The 19,453-nt window shown below is 42.4% G+C and overlaps 1 protein-coding gene across 1 annotated transcript in view; it reads right to left on the reverse strand.

Moving 5' to 3' along the window:
- Positions 1-19,453, reverse strand: part of ZFP91 (ZFP91 zinc finger protein, atypical E3 ubiquitin ligase) — a 119,877-nt gene that overhangs the window by 23,864 nt on the left and 76,560 nt on the right. Inside the window, 3 exon segments of the mRNA XM_033920160.1 lie at positions 263-341; positions 15,811-15,858; positions 16,239-16,355. Coding sequence (XP_033776051.1) covers positions 263-341; positions 15,811-15,858; positions 16,239-16,355 — 244 coding nt within the window.

Genomic DNA, 19,453 nt, shown 5'->3' on the forward strand with positions numbered 1-19,453 from the left:
TTTAATAATTTCATTGAGATTTTTTGTTTTATGAAAGAGGTAATACAGGAATTTTATTTTATTTTATTTTTTAATTCTTTATTCATTTTTCCATCTTACATCAAGTACACAATAATATACCAGTTAAAACTTGAATACATCACTTGAATTTCCTTATAATAACATCATATATACATAAATTTATACCCCCCCACTCACCCTACCTTCAAATATATATGAATTTTAAAGATTCATATCAAGTGGCAAAATCCACTTTACTAACCTGCAGGTAGCGTGGATGTGCAAGTACGGTGCCACAGCCTTCCATCTCACAGCGAACATACTGGATTGGGGGCTTCTTCCTGTATTATGTAACAAAGATGTGTTAAGTTATGATCTTAATAAACCAACACAGCTGTCAAGTTTTATATGATAAATGAAAAGTAAATAGCACTTTAAATAAAAAGCACCTAGATCACAGCACACTGATGCTGCATACAGAAACTACAGTAACATGGCCACAGTTTGCATGAACAATATGGTACAATGGAGTACTTAAAGCAAAGAGCAGCTCTAAGTGAATACTACATTGGGACCAATTGTTAGTGATCTATATAACCTATCGCTAAAATCGTCTGTATTATCTAAAGATTGGAGGGTGGCTTTTTAAAAAGGATTTCAGGGGGATCTGGGAAATTACAGACCAGTGTGCCTGACTTCAGCGCTGGTAAAAATAGTTGAAACCATTACAAAAAATAAAATTATGGAGCAGGCAGACAAACATGATTTAATGGGACAGAATCAGCAAGGGTTTAGCCAAGGGAGGTCAACAAACAAGTGGCTAAAGGAGAGCTGGTTGACATAGTGTATCTAGATCTTCAGAAAGCTTTCAACAAAATTCCTCATGAGAGGCTTCAGAAAAAATTAGTCATGAGATAGGAGGCAATGTTTTGTTGTGGATTAGGAATTGGTTAATGGACAGAAAACAGAGGGTAGGGTTAAATTGCCATTTTTCTCAATGGAGGAGGATAAATAGTGGAGTGTTGAAGGGATCTGTACTAGGTCTGGGACTTTTTAACGTATTTATAAATGATCTAGAAATTGGAACGATGAATGAGGTGATTACATTTGCTGATGCCACTAAACTGTTCAAAGCTGTTAAAAGGTTTGCAGACAGACCTTAGAAAATTTGAAGATAAAGATAGGATAAAGATAAAAGGTGATAGGCTCAGGAATAATCTAAGGAAATATTCACTAACCTCGTGGCCGATTAACCTCCAATCCGATTCTGATCCATGCATGCAAATGAGGGGGGAACAGCATGCAAAGTAGGCAAGCAGCGATTCACTAAACAAAATCTGGAACACTGACTGGGCTGGCCAATCAACAAAAAAGCGACTGCTGGGGACCAGTCGCTCACATCCTTTCCGACTGCATCTCCTGCTCTGTCTTGACTCTCTGCTGAAATTCTCCTGCTGCCCTGCTCTGCCCCAAATTTCCTGCTCTCTGCTGCGATTCTCCTGCTCTGCCCTGATTCTCCTGCTTGATTCTCCCCGACTCTCCTGCCCTTCCCTGCAGTGCAAGCTCATGGTTTTAACCCGCGGGTTTAAAGCGGGTAAAAACCATGGGCTCGAGAAAAAGTAGGGCTCGCAAAAAAGTGTTTCCTAAAGTTAAAAAAAAATTTTGTTTCCTGCTGCCGGGCATGGAGGGCCAGCGCATGCGCAGACCATCTACAGATGGTCTGCTTAAGCTCAGTAAACTCCTGCTCTTTGTCCCGATTCTCCGCTCTCTGCCGCCCTGCTCAGTGCTCTCTGCCTTGACCCGATTCTCTGCTGCCCTGCTCAGTAAAACTCCTACACTCTGCCCCAAATCTCCTCTTGTCCCCCTTTCGCTGTCCTGCTCTCTGCCCCAACTCACCACCCTGCGCCCTGACTCGCCACTCCGACTCTCCGACTCTCCTTCCCTTCCGCTGCAGTAAGAGTCCGTGGTTTTAACTAGCAGGTTTAAAGCAGGTTAAAACCACAGGCTCGCAAAGTATTAAAAAAGTTAAAAAAAAAAAGCAGCTCTGTAAGCATGCGCAGACCATCTACTGACAAAGAAGATGGTCTGCGCATTCTTCAGAATTGCTTACTAGTGATCCGTGTGGTCGGTGGGGGGGGGGGGGCGTTCCTCAGATCACCCCCATTTGCTTGCTGACCCATTCAGAATTCATCGGCCTGCTGCGGATCGGCCATGGATCACGCAGGTTAGTGAATCTAGCCCCATGTCTGAATTCAAGGAAGCGAGGGGCAGTACATGGGATCTCTTAGGGAGAGGAGGAAATAGTGGATGCTGTGGATGGGCTTTTGTCTGCCATCATGTTTCTATGAAATGGCAGATTAAATTTAATGTGGACAGATGCAAAGTAAAGCACACTGGAAAGAATAATCCAAATCATAATTACCAAATGCTAGAGTCCACCTTGGGGGTCAGTGCCTAAGAAAAAGATCTAATTGTCATCGGAGACAATTAGTTGAAACCTTCAGCCCAATGTTTAGCAGCAACCAAAAAAGCAAACAAGATGCTAGAAATTATTAGAATTGGATGGTAAATAAGAATATTATAATGCATCTGTATTTCTCCACAGTGCAACTTCACCTTGAGTATTGCACTCAATTCTGGTCACCATATCTTAAAGATATAGTGGAATTAGAAAAGGTTCAAAGAAGAGCAACTAAGATGATAAAGGGGATGGAATGCTTCTCGTGTGAGGAAAGACTATAGAGTTTAAGGCTCTTAAGCTTGAAAAAGAGACAGCTGAGGGGAGATATGATTGAAGTCTACAAGATCCCGAGCGGTACAGAAGAGGTACTTCGTCAAAAATTACAAAGACTAAGGGAAATACTTTAAAAACCAATAGGAGGAAATATTTTTTTCACTCCAGAAAATAGTTAAACAATGGAACACATTACCAGAGGATGTGGTAACAGCAGGTTAATGTAGATGAGTTTTAAAAAAGGTTTAGAAAAGTTCCTGAAGGTAAAGTTCATAGGTCTGCTATTGAGACAGACATGTGGGAAAAACAATGCTTGGCCTGGGCTTGGTAACATGGAATGTGCACATGTGGGGGAGAGAAAGGGAATAGGAAGAATTGGGATGGAGGAGAGGAAAAAAATAAGGCATCCCCAAAAAGAAGAACTAATGCCTTTTTTAGGCCCAAAATTAATATAAGACAGTGTCTTAATTTTGGGAAAACATGGTAGATTGACTCAGCATGGCTATTCTTACATTCTTATGTACATCACATTAAAAAGATCTTACAAGCTGCAGTTACCATTCCGGTTCAAAGTGGATAACAATAAGAACAACTAGATGGTAACCAGTAATTACGTACATCAAAATAAGAAATGATTAGAAAATCAACACAGATGACAGCTAAAATAACATCAGATACCCTAAAATCATTGCAGACCTAATACATATTTTCTAAAGCAAAGATTATGTATTAGGGGAACTACAGATTAAGAAAGAGCATAAGAGCGTTCTAGTTTATTGCTGTCTGCCTAACAATTGAAAAGATTTTATGGATTTTGGTCATGGAAATCTCAGTTTCTCATATTCCTTGAGGATAAACCTGAATAGCTGGAAATGTCTGCCATATATGTATGTAATTCTCTATATAAATGTACAAACAAAAACACAAACTTTAAAATGTAACCTAGCTTCAACCAGAAACCAATGGAAGATTAGGATTTGACTTTTGATAATCTTTCTATGTCCCAAATCACTTAACATCCTGATTCACTCTTTGGTGATGTCTAAAATCGACTATTGCAATTCTCTTTTTAAAGGAATTGCTTTACATGAAATAAAACGTCTTCAAATTATACAAAATGCATCAATTAAGCTAATAACCAAATCTAGAAAGTTTGATCATGTAACACCACTTCTTAAAAATGCTCACTGACTTCCAGTTATTCACAGAATAACGTATAAACTTTGTATAATTATCTTCAAAACCCTCTATAATATGACCCCCGCTTTTTTATTTAAGTTATTAATTCCATATTCTGCAAGGAGAATTTTAAGATCTAATGAACAAAACTTATTGTCTATTCCTTCGTTGAAAATTATAAACACTAGACGACAATTTATTTTTTCATGTACTGCACCGCAGACTTGGAATGCCCTCCCTATCTCTTTAAGGGAGGAGAAGGAATTTGGAAAATTTAAAAGTAACTTAAAAACATTTCTTTTCAAGGATGCCTTTGCAAACTAATTTTATTATCTTACTACCCTACTTTATTTTATTATATTTTTTATTTGTTACCCTCTTGTATTTTCCCTTAATGTCTTTTCTTTACTTTAATGAATTGTATTTCATCCCTCCTCACCTAATGTTAAGAATATGTTAAATTGAGTGTAATTTAGTCCTTTTTAAGTATTCGTATGTATTGTATTGTCACCTAACAAATGTAAATTTTAATATGTACATCGCTTAGAAGTTTGATTAAACGATTAATCAAGAAACCTAATAAACTTGAAACTTAGTCCCTCTAGGACCATACTCCAGGTGTTCAATCCCTTCCCGCAATCCGGGAATTGCAGAAATCCAAACACTTTTCTGAGCATGTGCTCCTCCAACCTTAGAGTGAGTTCGAGACCCCTACAATTCAGTTCCAAAGCCAAGCAACCATACCAGATCCAATCCATGACAAATAAGGGGGTACGGGGGAACCTCCCTGGCAACAAACAATTTCTGCAAATATAAAAACAAGTAATAAACAGGCAAAATGCAACGCAGAAAAGACATTGGATGTAGAACTAACCTGATGTGCAAAAATATGCATACTCACAGAAAAGCAACTGCCTCCAGATCCTGAATCCTGTAAGGAGAATTACTGAGGCAGAAAGAAATACAGGTGATTCCGAAACAAGAGAGCTTACACAGGGAGGGCGGGTAGTATGGAATCCTACAGGGACTAACAGATTATCGAAGGGAAAAACCTAATTTTCCATTCTGTTACGTCCCTTCCAGATTCCATATTCTAAGTGATGTACCAAATCAATGGCAGTATCTAGGGAGGGACAGAAGAGCACAGAGGTCCCAAAAGCGGCATCAGAGCAAGCCGCCACATCCACTCGGTAAAACCAGGTAAAGGTATAAAGAGAGGACCAAGAAGCTGTCTTGCAAATTTCATCTGGATGAAGCACTCGGGACCCCGACCATAAGGCAGCAACATATCTAGTCGAGTGGGCCATAAGAGAAACTAGTGGCTGCCTACTGTGGGCAATGTAAGTCACAGAAATGGCCATACGAAGCCAACAGGCAACTGAGGACTCAGAAGCCAGCCCACCTGGCTGAGACGGATTAGTCAGGACAAAAAGATGATCAGACAGCTGAAAGTCATTAGTCTTCTCCAAATAGTGAACCTGACGTCCAAGTTGCAGACGCATCTTTAAGTGGCTCAAAAAGAGCTTCCGCAAGCTCCTTCAGAACATTTACATTCCACGTAGGAAAAGGTTGTTGCAGGGGAGGCCAAAAGCGAAGTGCCCCCCCCCCCCTGAGAATTCAAGTCATATCTGGATGAGCTGTACGCAAACTGGAACCTCTGTGGACTCTAAAACAAGAAAGGCCTGCCACCTGTACCTTGAGGGAAGCCACTGCCAAGCCTCTCTCTACTGATCTTAAGGCAGACTAGAATGGGTTCCACCTGGTCTCTGGCACACCACTTCTGGGAAGATTTCCAAGCCTTGGCATAAGCTGCCATAGTGGAGGGCTTCTTGGACCTCAAAAGAGTGACAATCATTAGGTTGGAGTAGCCCCTTTGAATCAAGGCCTTGCGCTTAAGAGCCATGCTACAAGATCAAATCACTGGTCCCTGACTGAGGAGGTCAGGATTGAAGAGGGAGCTTGAACTTCTTGTCCTGCTGAAGACGGACCAGATCCACATACCACGAATAGCGAAGCCAGTCTGGAGCTACTAAGTTCACAAGTCCTGGATGAGTTGCTATTTTGTGGATGACTCGACCCACCAAGTGCCAAGGCGGAAAGATGTAAAGGAGTTCCTGAGTTGGCCAGGGCTGAACCAATGTGTCTAGACCTGGCTCTGTTCTTCGACTGAAGCGCTTGACTTTCAAGTTATTGGTTGAAGTCATGAAGTCCATCACTGACCTGCCCTAATGCCTACAATGAGACAAAACACTCTCTGTGAGAGAGACCACTCTCCCAGGTCCAGGATTTGGCGACTGAGAATATCTGCTTGCACATTTTCCACTCTGGCAACGTGTGCTGTGGGGAGAGCTTGAAGATGCACTTCTGCCCATCGGAATAGCATCCGAGCCTCCTGACTCAAGTGAGCACTTCTGGTGCCTCCCTATCGATTCATGTATGCCACTACCATGACACTGTTGGAAAACACCCTTACCGCTTTCTCTTCCAGGCTGTTTTGTAGAGCTTTCAACACCAACCATATGGCTTGAAGATCCAGACGGTTGATCGACCAACCCTTTTGATGGGGAGTCCACTGGCCCTGGATGAAGCGGTCTCTGCATTGAGCACCTCAGTCAAAAAATCATGAGAGTAATTCACTCTGTGATCAGAAGAGGCATGCTTTGCACTAGAGCTTCTCCATGAATCCACCAGCATAGACTGCTCTGTGCTGGCTCCATCCAGGGGTATGGCATCTGAAAAGGATGATGCTGAGGGGACTACCGGGACAGGAGGGACTCTTGCAGAGGTTGCATGGGCATCCTGGCCTAGGGCACAACCTGCAAGAACGCCACCATGGATTCCAAGCAGTGGGATTTGGAAGCATCAAGAGATCCAGGATCTGTTTCTGGAGCTTGTTTGTGTGGCTTGGGAAGAAAGACACGACCTTGGATCATGTCAAACTGAACTCCCAGATGTTCCAATGTCTGAGAAGGCATAAGCTGGCAAATTGATAATCCAGCCCAGGCTATGTAGAAGGGACACCACTGTTTCCTTGCTCTCCAGTAAGGGGGAACAGAGCCCTGATCAACCCACTAAGGATGGATCCCCATTCTGCAGAGGTGCGCTGCTACTATCACCATCACTTTGGTGAAGGTGTGGGGAGCTGTCACCAGCTTAAAGGGGAGGGCTGTGAATTGGAAATACTGCTGGAGATACATCTGGTGCCCCAGAAATATAGGAATATGAAGATAAGCCTCTTTCGGATCCAGAGATGCTAGAAATTCTCCTGGAATCACTGCTGCGATGACTGAACGCACTGTTTCCATTCGAAAGTGCAGAATCTACAGAAAGGCATCGACTGCCTTAAAATCCAGACTAGGTCTCCAGTCCTCTGAGCCTTTCTTTGACACAATGAAGTATAAGCAGTATCTGCCAGAGTCCGATTCGTTTTCGGGAACTGTCTCTATGACTGGATGTCCAAGAGACGCTCTAGTGATGCTCGGACCTTGGATATCTTCTCCGGCAAAAATAAATAAGTTCAATCTGCAGAACCAGGTCAGCCAGTCGCCACAAAAGAAGCAGGACCAGGAACCACGCCAATGAAGACCACCATGACACCAGTCACCAGACAGGAAAGGCCAGGCACCACCGACAGCAGATTCCTGAAGTGAGGTTCAGTTTCTATTCGATGTGTCCAACAACGCAGCTGCAGGAGTGCAAATCCGCTGAGGAGAGGGTAGGCCACAGGAGATCCTCCGACACCGGCATCAATCCACTTATGGTGAGCACGTCGGGGTCGTGCTGCATCACGCCGAAGGCTTCCCACTTCTAGACAAAAGTCCGGAAGGGGAAAGCTGTGTTGAACCAGCTGATAGAATCCCCAGAAAGAGCAGCAGTTAGGAGAGATGAAAGAGAACACAGTTCTCTCAGAACCTGGTGCGTTTTTCTCAAGTGACTTGGCATCAGTGGACAGCCTTAGAATGGCCCCTTCATGCTGCTGTGTTGATAAAGATAAAATACCTGAATGGTCCATCCAGTCTGCCCTGTAGGAATATGCATAATTTTATGATTGAATTGTCTTTTTCTTTGTTTATTCAGGGCCACAAACCTTAGAAGTCCACTTGGTACTGTCCTTAAGTTCCAACTACTAGAGTTGCCACTGAAGCTTACCTTCAGCCTATTCAAACCATCTTAATGCCCTTTCTTAATTAACCAAAACCTCTCCCCCTCCTCTACTCTACTCCCTCCCTCCTCCCCCCCTCGTTGACCTACTCTTCCCTACTTCTTCCAACCTCATCTACTTCGTTGTCCGCAACTTTGATCAATTGGTTTTGAACCGCTTGTAACTATGTTTAATTGATGTGAACCGCCTAGAACTCCCTGGGTATGACGGTATACAAAAATAAAGTTATTATTATTATTATCTCCTTTGCGAGATTCAGACCATGAAAGTTTTCCCATTTATATTCTAGTTAGAGATCCTCTGTGTTCATTCCACGGTTTTTTGAATTCTGTAACCATTTTCCTCTCTACCACCTTCCTTGGGAGGACATTCCAGGCATCCACTACCCTATCCGTGAAAAAAAAATTTCCTAACATTACTTCTAAGTCTACCACCCTTCAACCTCAAATTATGTACTCTAGTTTTACCAATTTTCTCTCTCTGGAAAAGATTTGGTCCTATATTAATACCTTTCAAATATTTAAATGTCTATATTATATCACCCCTTTCTTTTCTCTCCTCCAGAGTACACATGGTGAGGTCCTCCAGTCTCTTCTCGTACTTCTTTTGGCGCAGATCCCCTACCATTTTCGTCGCTTTCCTCTGACCTGCTTAAAGTCTTCTTATATCCTTGGCCAGAAGTGGTCTCCAAAACTGAACACAATACTCCAAGTGGGGCCTCATAAAAACTGTACAGGGGCATTAACACCTCCTTTCTTCTGCTGGTTACACCTCTCTCTATATAGCCTAGCATCCTTCTGGCTACAGCCACTGACTTGTCACACTGCTTTGTCACTTTCAGATCCTTAGACACTATCACCCCAAGGTCCCTCTCCCTGTCTGTGCATATCAGCCTCATCTCCTAGCATATACAATCCCTTTGGCTTTCTACTCCCCAAGAGCATCACTCTGCACTTCTTTGCACTGAATTTTAGTTGCCAGACTACTTTTCCAACTTTTGCAGATCCTTTTTCATGTTTTTTACTCCCTCCTGGGTGCCACACTGTTACAAATCTTGGTATCATCCGCAAAAAGGCAAACCTTTCCTTCTAACCTTTCGGCAATATCGCTCACAAACATATTGAACAGAATTGGCCCCAGCACTGATCCATGAGGCACCCACTACTCACCTTTCCTTCCTCCGAGCAAATTCCAATAACCACTACCCTCTGATGTCAGTCTGTCATCCATTTTCTAATCCAGTTCACTACTTTGGGTCCTAACTTCAGCTGGTCAAGTTTGTTCAAGAGCTTCCTATGAGGAACCGTGTGAAAGGGTTTGCTGAAATCTAAATTATATCTAGAGTACTTCCTCGATCTAATTCACTGATTACCCAGTCTAAGAATTCAATCAGATTTGTTTGGCACAATTTACCTTTAGTAGTTTTTGTTTAGTTTTTTTATTAGCAACTTTCAACAATGTTACATCACAAAGTTTAAGAATATGGAAATAAAGCAATAGAATCATATCTCTTTACAGCGGTACCTCAGAATCTGAACTTAATCTGTTCTAGAACCCCATTTGAGTTCCAAAACGTTTGAGTTTCAAGACAATTTTTCACATTGAAAATAACAGAAACTGGATTAATCTGTTCCTTGGTCCCACAAATTCAGATTTTCAAATAAATTTAACATAGACAGCAAGATCAGGCACCCCAACCGGCAAAGACAGCAAGATCGGGCCCTGGCCAGCATAGGCAGCAAGATTAGCAACAGCAACTGCAAGCAATGCTCAGCCCAAAACTTCCCTCTGACGTGAACCGCCCAGGCGGAAACAGGAAGCTGCATCAGAGGGGAAGCATTGAGCTGAGCAAAGCTTGCAGTTCCCGTACATTCAGATTCCAAAGCAGCATTCGGATTCCGGGGCAAAATTTAATTAAAAAAATAGTTAGAATTCCAAGTTGTTTGAGTTCTGAGGCGTTTGGATTTCATCTAGCCCACAAACTTGAGAGAAAGTATTCACATTTTTAAGGAAATAAAGAAAAAATATGGCATTACATCCTAAAATCTTAAGCACTGATATCAAAATTTAAGTCCCCTTAGAAATCAAAAAATAAACAAGTCAGATCTTATTTCTCATTAACCTGCAGAAATAATTCTAGTTGTGTTGGATCCCAAAAAATAAATCCTTATTTTGCAAATGCAGTAGAACATAAGAATATAAGAATTGCCGCTGCTGGGTCAGACCAGTGATCCATCGTGCCCAGAAGTCCACTCACGTGGCAAACATTTGCAGGGAAATTTCAAAAAGAAAGCAGCGCTTAGACCCACTGCTCATGGTTTCAAAGCCAAAAAATCTCCACAGAATTTTAGATTTTTACTTTTAAAATAAAGTTTCATGATCAGGACCTTGTCTGATTCACTCCAACAAGTTACTAGTTTGAATCAGATCCTGAGTCTTCCAAAAAATCTGTAAGATTAAGATCTTCCAATACCAACTGATCCACTCCTTGTTCTGTGGTTATTTAGGTGAGTCAAGGGAAAATTCATTAGACGCAGATTCCTTATTCTTGCCTGATTTTTCATCATTTCCAATTTAAGGTGAATATTATATGAATCTTTAGTCGCTGATGCAGAAAAAGACTGCAAGTTTGAGGTCTGCTTATCAACCACATTCGTTTGCTTATCTAAATTTTTTATACTGAAATCCACATTCACTAGTTTATCTACCACTTCTTTAGAAAACACCTGAACCCAATTAGTTATTGACTTCAACATTATCTCCATCCAAGAACTCGTCACAAGTCTTTTAGAATAACTTTTAGAATAAAAGTTATCCTTTTAGAATAACCCGACTCCTCAGACTCTCCTTTAGAATTAGAAAAATATTGTGGCATTTTCATATAAGTAATCTCTAGAGTTGTCTGAGGGTTGGAGGCTTCCAAAGAAGCTGCAACAGAAACGCCTTCCGATCCTGAGTCACCAAGAAGAGTTGAAGGGAGAGGAGGGGTACGCTCTAAAGAGCTAAGCGATGCATCTGATGTTAATACAAGTTTCTGACTCAGTTGTCTCGAAAATTCCAAAGAAGTTACATGTTGGTCCATTGGGCCAGATGTTGCAGGGTTTGACACTCAAGTCTTGCCCTTACATTTGTCCATAGTTTAACATCAAATTTATTTAAATATGGACTTATCTCGCTTCCAGTGACACTAATAACTCCCTAGGCTCCTCGTGGCTCCCAAGGGGCAAATCCTGCCTCTTAGGGCACATCCCTTTTGGGGCTCCTCTTCATGAGTATTTTTATATTTCACGAATGCCAACTCTTTTGTCTTTATTTTCCCTGCCACTTATTTGAAGAATCATAGTGGTTTCTTTTTTTCTTGTTTTTGTTGATTTTCCTCATATAAAAGTCTGTAGCTATTTTTATTGCTCCTTTCAACTTGGACCACTGGTTTTCCACTTCCCCTATGTCCTCCCATCCTTTTATCTCTTTCTTCAGATACTCCCCCATGCTACTAAGGTCCACATACTTGAACCCCAGGACTTTGAGTTCTGTATGGCTGCCTTCCACTTTAGTAGATATATCAAACCAAACCATTTGATGATCACTACTGTACCGGTGGGCACCCACTTGGACATTAGAGATACTTCCCCCATTTGTGAGCACCAGATCCAGTATCACTTTTATCCTTGTCAGTTCTGTCACTATTTCTCTGAGCAAAGCCCCTTGAACAGCATCCAATCTTCATCCAGAGGTTGAAGTCACCCAGCAACAGCACCTCTTCTTTCTTCCCCAACTTATGGATATATGCAACAAGATCTTTATCTAACTGCTGCAATTGAGTTGGAGGTTTATAGCCACATCCATCTTCTATTTTCAAAGCTATCCATATCGCTTCTTCCTTTCCACAGGCCCCCTTGCTTTTCTGTCACTTGGATATTAGTCTTTACATAGAGAGCTACTCCAGGGATTCAAGACAAAGTTAGACAAGTTCCTACTGAACAAGGACGTACGCTGGTAGGGCTAGTCTCAGTTAGGGCGCTGGTCTTTGACCAAAAGGGCTGCTGCGTGAGTGGACTGCTGGGCATGATGGACCACTGGTCTGACCCAGCAGAGGCATCTCTTATGTTCTCCCCCTTTTTTTTAACCATCTCAGTCCTTCATAAAAAGATTATAGCCTGGTATTTTTGCATCCCATCCATGGGAATCACTGAACCATGTCTCTGTGATCACTACAATATCCAAGTTTGCCTCTAACATCAGGGCTTGCAGATCATGATTTTTGTTGCCTAGACTGTGAGCATTTGTGGTCATTGCTTTTCAGCGGCAATGTTATTTTTTGTCTAGTTTTTTGTTTAGTCTCACTTCCTGTTGCCTTGCTAAGAAGTGTATTGCTAATAATGTTACAGTGGTGCCTCGCATAAAGAACGCCTCGCACAGCGAACGCTGCACACAACGAACTTCATGTCATGATTCATACAACGAACTTCGTTTCACACAACGAAGTCGCCCGAGCTTCCACAATCGCTGCCGATGTATTGCATCCTTCCGCGCAGGCACTGCAGGCAGTCGTTAGTCACTGCGCTTAACTTAAGCACATATCGCGGCAATCGTTCTTCATTACAAATTAAATCACGCACGCACGCACGTATCACAGCAGTCGTCCTTTTAAGATAAACTCAATATTTTTTATATATCATGGCTTCTAAAAAAAGCAGGAAGGTGATTTCTGTTGAAATGAAACGGGAAATAATTAGAAGGAGTGAATGTGGGGTAAAACAGTGTGACCTCGTCAAAGAGTTTGGCCTCAGCAAGACCACCATTTTCACCATTTTGACAAATTTATCTTTTTTTATGTCATCTTAGCATATTTTATGCTGCAGAACGAATAATTTTTTTTAACATGTATTGTTATGGGAAAACGCGTTTCACATAACGAACTTTTCGCATAACAAACTTGCTCCTGGAACGAATTAAGTTCGTTGTGTGAGGCACCACTGTATTTGCATTGCTATCTACTACCTTCATCTCCTGTCTTTAGCTGGAAGCAGACAACCAGCCTCCAATTCAAGAAAGCTCAGTCAGAGATCAGCCTTGGATGAGGAGCTGGTATGAGAACCTGAAGCCTGTTGGTGTCTGGAGTTGTTGTAGAATTGTCTGTACCCCTGAGAATATCTCTGGGTGGATGTGACCGTGGAATTTTGGCAAAATCTACGTGAGGGATGAAAGTTACTGCAACTCCCCCTAGGGGGATGGCGAGGCTTGCTTCCTGGGAGAGACTTAGGACAGTAATCTGCCACTCTAGCCATAAGATCATCCAGCCCCTTGCCAAATAGCATTTGACCCTTGAATGAGAGCCTATTGTCACCTTTGAGATCAAATATCCAGCCCAGAGTTGAATCCAAAGCATCCTGTGAGTCGACATTGCATAAGCCAACACCTTGCTGGAGGCAGGCATCCTCCTCCGCCAACAGCACCAAGTGCAATCTCATAAGATAGGTATGTGCCACAAATGAAGCAGCTGCTGCCGCTTGGATGCCCAAAGAAGGCATTTCAAAAAGCTTTTTTAAGATCATGTCCACCCTCCTATCGTGGGAATCTTTAAGCATCACTACTCCTTCACTAGGGAGGGCTGTGTGCTTGGTGACCTGAGCCACTGCCGAATCTACCTTGGGCTGCTCAAACAGCTGCCGAAATTCCAGCATCTTAGGATAAAGCTTAGACATAGCTTTAGTCAGACTGCAAGAACTCTTGGGGGGTGTCCCACTCTACCTTGACCAGGGTAGTGAGATCTGGATGCGCAGGAAAAAAAATGACGTCAGAGCTTTAGAACAGCTCATGACTGTGCACTGAGATGTGGAGAGCTGACCTTCCAGCTTCAATTCTTTCATGTTGTCCGCAATGAAATGGTGGACCAAAACAGACTTAAATAGCCAGTGTATGGAAGAGTCATCACCTGGATTAGGCTCCCTGAGGCATCTTGCTGAACTGTTCTGCAAAGGTTTATCAGCATCATCCAGGGTGGAAACAGTGTTTGGTGACAAGAGGCATAGTATCAGTGTGCCAACTAAAGCAGTCTGAGTCCGTAGGAGCCTGGGCAGTGAGGACCTGGGCCATGACCTTCACCAAAGAGGCACTGGCTTAGGAGCTTGTGATACACTCGCCAGCTGCACTGCATGAGCCTGGTTTGTGAGAAATGCTCTCCACATGAGCTGGACAAATTTCAAGGAAAAGCCACACACTGGGCCAAGGCTAACTCCAGATGGACCCCAGACGAAGCCCGTACAGGGTCCCTGGATTCTGTGTACTTATGTTTCACACTGTCACCAAAAATGGGCATCAGGCGGGATTTTTTTTGCCCATTTTCCAGACCCACATCATCTCCACAGCCCTAGAGGATTTGAAGGGGGCGAAGTCCGAAGCTCCCGTCCCCTTCTCGCGCATGCAGTGGCACATGGTAAATGGATGCTCCTCCACTGACAATCTGGCGCAATTCAACATGAATTCAGGAGTCTATCTGTAACCATTTTTACCAAAATTGAGGGGTTATGAGGCAGAAAAAGAAGTTGAAATGAAGATCAATAAAATCCAAGATGGCCACTGCCAGAAAACTCGTGCCAAAATGGCCCGTGAAGACTATTTGAAAAAATAGGGGTTTTTGGAGGTGGGAGACCTGAACCCTACCCACAGAAACTGCTAAAAACAATGTTTTTAGATCCCCCCCCCCCAATTTTCCCATAGGAAATAATGGGGCTGTACTTACAGTCTCAGTAGTGCCTGCCTGTCAGCCTTTTTCATTGCAGCTGAAGTGAAATAAAAGGAATTTCTGCCTCAAATCCTCTGCAAACAGTCCAGTCTTCAGGATCTTCAGGCTGCCAGTTGGATGAACACTGACCAAAGCCTTTGCCCTCATCAGAACCTTGCCACACAACTGGGGGCGGGAAAACGCAGCCTGCACCCTTATATCCTGAGGGCTTTTACTCAGGGTGTAAACAGTCTGTGCTTAAGCCTCTGACAAGGTCAGGAGGCAAGCTTGCTTCCAGGGGAACAGATCCCAGTCCATGAGGTAGCACACAGTAGGCTGGCTTGGATCCACAGGTCCATCCGAAGCTTGCCCTGTGAAGCTGGAGTTTGGCTCTGCAGGCAGAAAACCCCTCAAAAAGGAGGTCTCAAGGCACCAAAACCACCAGAAAAGACAAACTTAAGTAAAAATGAAGAAGAAAAGAAGCAGCAAAGCAGATCAGTTACTTCTGCATGGTTCACTTTCAGAAATTAAAACTATGGTGGGCTCTGTAGAGTTCCTCTGTTAAGTAGGAGGAGAAGGGAAAAAATGTGTGGCTTTCTGCAAGACCCGGTTCATGGGCTGAGATAAAACACCTATTGTACTGACTCCGGAGTGGATATAACAGAATGTCAGTTGGGGATGGGTTTTTGTTGGAGGTTTGGGTGGTGGCAGCAGTTGGCCCTGGGCTTCTGGCAACAACAGCATAGACTGGGAGCGAGGGCAAGGAGTTTTGGTTTCAGCCAAAAATTCCCTGGCATTTTCAGCCAAAAGCTGAACCCATTTTGGGTTGGTTTCAAAATTCAAAACCAAAATTTGGTCAGCCTCTACACTTGGAAAGTCTGTCAAAGGTTTTGGGTTTTTTTTTTTGCATTCTACGACGATTATTTCTGTTGGTATCAATTACTCAGTATATCTTTTACAAGAGCAAACATTGCCTTGCTTTGAGAAAAGAAATATAAACCTCTCACTTACCTCCTTTTAGGTACCCGGGGTGTTTTGTCATCCTTGCGCCTCCTACCTCTTCTAGGAAGAAGTGAAGCAATAGAATTAGTACTCTACTCTGCAAGTGTGTGTGTTTGTATGTTCTGAGTATGCCCTGCATGTGCTGTGTATGTGGAAAGTAGCTAGGAGTTGCAGTAGAGAAGTGGCAGGGCATAGTGTCTGAGGGGTGGGGATGGGGCAATGTGGTGTGTTGAGGCAGTTGTGGTCTATTTCAGGGAGGAGGCAATTTGCAGTGTAGTGCATTCTTGGAGGTGTTGAGTTAGCAAGAATAAAATGAAAAGGGAAGAAAAGTAAATTCAATGATAGTAAAGTCATGACAATCACTTCCTACAAATGTTGTAATACTGTGAGTTAGGAAATGATAGAAATATTGAGTAGTAATCAAATCTATCCCTCACTTCCTAGGTGGATCATCTTCTTCCCGGAACTCATTTTCTTCCTTTACTTCTACCTTGATCTCCTTCTCCTTTTCTTCCTTCCCTTTCCCTGATTTCCGCCTGGCTTTCAGGGGTTCCCTGAAGAAAAGACAGACAGACATGCTTAAATCAACATACAAGGTACAGCGCCAAAACTTCATATTAATATCATATTCCCATGTTGCCCATAAAAAGTTACATAAAAGTCAGCAATATAAATTCTTTATTCTCCAAACCTTATAACATCTAAAGTACAAACATAAAATTCCATTACTAATGAGGAAGAAATGATGTATAACCTGATAAGGAGAAATTAGGTTCTTACCTGCTAATTTTCTTTCTTTTAGTCCCTCCAGACCGGCACAGAAACTGATGGGTTTTCATTCCTCTGCCAGCAGGTGGAGACAGAGAGACGCTGACTTTTGGCTGTACTATAAGTGGGATGTAGTCCCAAGTACATTCAGTCTGACGAACAGCCAAGCAGAACTAAGAAACTAATAACTATGACTAGAAACAGCAACATCACTCCCAGAAGGAGAATTGCAGCTAACAATCCAAAAAGGAAAGGGCAAACACTGTTGGATATTGATTAGAATAAGATCCTTCAACAACATTCCCACAGCTTGCCAGCTACACCAGGCGAAAGAGAATCCAGCTCACTGGCACCCAAAGCTGACTAGGATTCTCCTTCATGGCGGCTGACTTGCCAGCTGCATCAACCATGCACCTGGAACACAATGAGTACTTTTTAAGTTTCTGAAAAGTGCACATTGCGCAAACTGTTACAAGGGAAAATAAAGTGCCGGTTAGCAATAATAAAAAAAAATTAATCTTAATTGAAGGCTTCTCTACAGACCTCAGGACTTCTTTTTTTTTTTTTAACACAACTTTAATTCAAATGGAACAGACCCCCACTGGATCTCAAAGCTATATGCCTTGCCTGAATAAGGGTGGCAAGGCTTACAGCTGAGGCACCTCTAAAGAAAAATTTTTTGGGGAGGTGGGGGAAATGGGGGGAGGGACTCAACAAGTCAAGTGTGGAACCCCAAAAGTGCCCCCAAGCTCAATTTGGCACCACAAATAGGGACAAGAAGGCCACTTCACAACAGCCCTACACTAACCCAGATAAAGACTGCACAGGCTTAACACTTCCACCTGCTGGAGACTGAGAACAGATTGATTGAATTTGGGACTACACAGTTCACTTATACTACAGCCAAAAGTCAGCGTCTTAGTCGCCACCTGCTAGCAGAGGAATGTAATCCCATCAATTTCTGTGCCTTTCTGGAGAGACAATAACGAATTTTATTTCCTTTAATCCTACCAGACCGATCCAGAAACTGTGGTTTAAGCAAAATTTCTCACCTGTAGTAGGTGTTGAGGACAAGTAGAATATCTCCACACTGATGGGGCAAAGTCATCCAAGGGAGCCCAGCACAAGAGGCACTCACCAGCATTCTTCTGAATGCTTTTGAAAGCAGCCCAACAAAGGAGTCATGAGGATGAGATGTCAATAATTCAGCCACGGGTGTAAAGTTCAAAGTTCACTTTATTGATAGTAGCGAAGACTCGACAGTGACAGTGTTTCGGCATCTATGCCTTTGTCAAGAGTCTCAATGGCTGGTAGTTCCATCACATAAATTAAGCATTCAATACAGGTCAAATTTAGAAGGAACAGGAAAATATCTGGTGTCCAAAGTGAAGCTGAGGTTCACGACTGAAATACTGTTAGTGTTGAGTCCTCGAGTGCTACTATCAATAAAGTGAACTTTAAACCCGTAGCTGAATTATTGACCATCTCATCCTCACGGCTCCTTTGTTGTGCCTTGTCTCATTGTTGAGACCTCCTTTGGCTCCCTTTTTGATGTTTGAAAGCAGTCCACCATTCACGTGTCTCTTTTTGCCAGTCATCATTGCATGGGACCAGTTCAGTCTAGTACAATAGCTGACAGAATATAACCTTTAAGGCACATCTGTCTATATTAACTATCCGTTGTACATCTACACTGTTTTAAGATCGATAAATGACCCACCTGCCTGAGCTTTGAATATCCCCGATGGAAAGTACTAGGCACAGTGCTTTCTATTTCACAGTCCCAACATGAGAATTCTATGCCACTAAATCTCCGATGAATTATTTTTAAAACATTTTAAATCAGTAGTAAAAACATGGCTGTTTCAGCGGATATACAATACCTAAATTGAGAATAAGTCTAGCTGGTTTGGATACCACCACCTAAAATAATTTCTGTGTTACATTTATTGAAGTTAATCTGTTGCAACATATGTGATGGGATGAATGACTATCTTTCCTATCCTTTTGCTGTTGTTCCTTCATCTATGTTTTTAGTCTGTACATTGCTTTGCCCTGCGAGTCAGTTAAAGCAATATAGTAAATTCTGAATAAATAAAAATAAACTCCAAGGTGAGATGGGCAGGCCAATGAGAGTGTGGCGCAGTGCTTAAAGCTATAGCCTCAGCACCCCTGGGGTTGTGGGTTCAAACCCACGCTGTTCCTTGTCACCCTGGGTACGTCACTTAATCCCTCCATTGCCCCAGGCACATTAGATAGACAGGGAAAAATGCTTGAGTATTTGAATAAATTCATGAATAAATAAATAAATGTGGATATTCATTCTGCTGATCTTGAAAAATACTTGCTACAGGTGAGTAACTTTGTTTTCTCCAAGGACAAACAGGATGATATCTTCACACCGATAGGAATCCCTAGCTTTCCAAGCTGTTCCAAATAATAAAAGAAGAGACTAGCAAAAGACAAGGTCTGACACTAAACAGCAAACTTAAATTTGTTTTTAGAAATTTTGCTAATTTTTTTTAACAGAAAAGAAATGGGCCTAATGGGGTAGAATTGGATTCTAAACCTTAAATTCTGAAGAAATGTCTGACCAAACCAGCTGTTAGATCAGGAATCTTCATGTAGACCAGGGCTCGCAAAGATCTAAGAGTCAGCCCAAAAATCTAGTGCCCAGCTTTGGATTGAATGGAATAAATTACATTTTTATTTATTTATATTCATTCTTTAAAAATTTAAATTGATCCTACTAACATGGCTGCTAGATAAACTCCCCAATTTTTCTCCCTCTGCCATACCCAAGCACATAAGCCCCCACAACTTTTTCTCTCTCTCCCCCAAGCACACAAAACCAAATAATGCTCTCTCCCTGCCTCCCTCCAGC

The sequence above is a fragment of the Geotrypetes seraphini genome, chromosome 14 (assembly GCF_902459505.1).
Source record: "Geotrypetes seraphini chromosome 14, aGeoSer1.1, whole genome shotgun sequence".
NCBI lineage: Eukaryota > Metazoa > Chordata > Amphibia > Gymnophiona > Dermophiidae > Geotrypetes > Geotrypetes seraphini.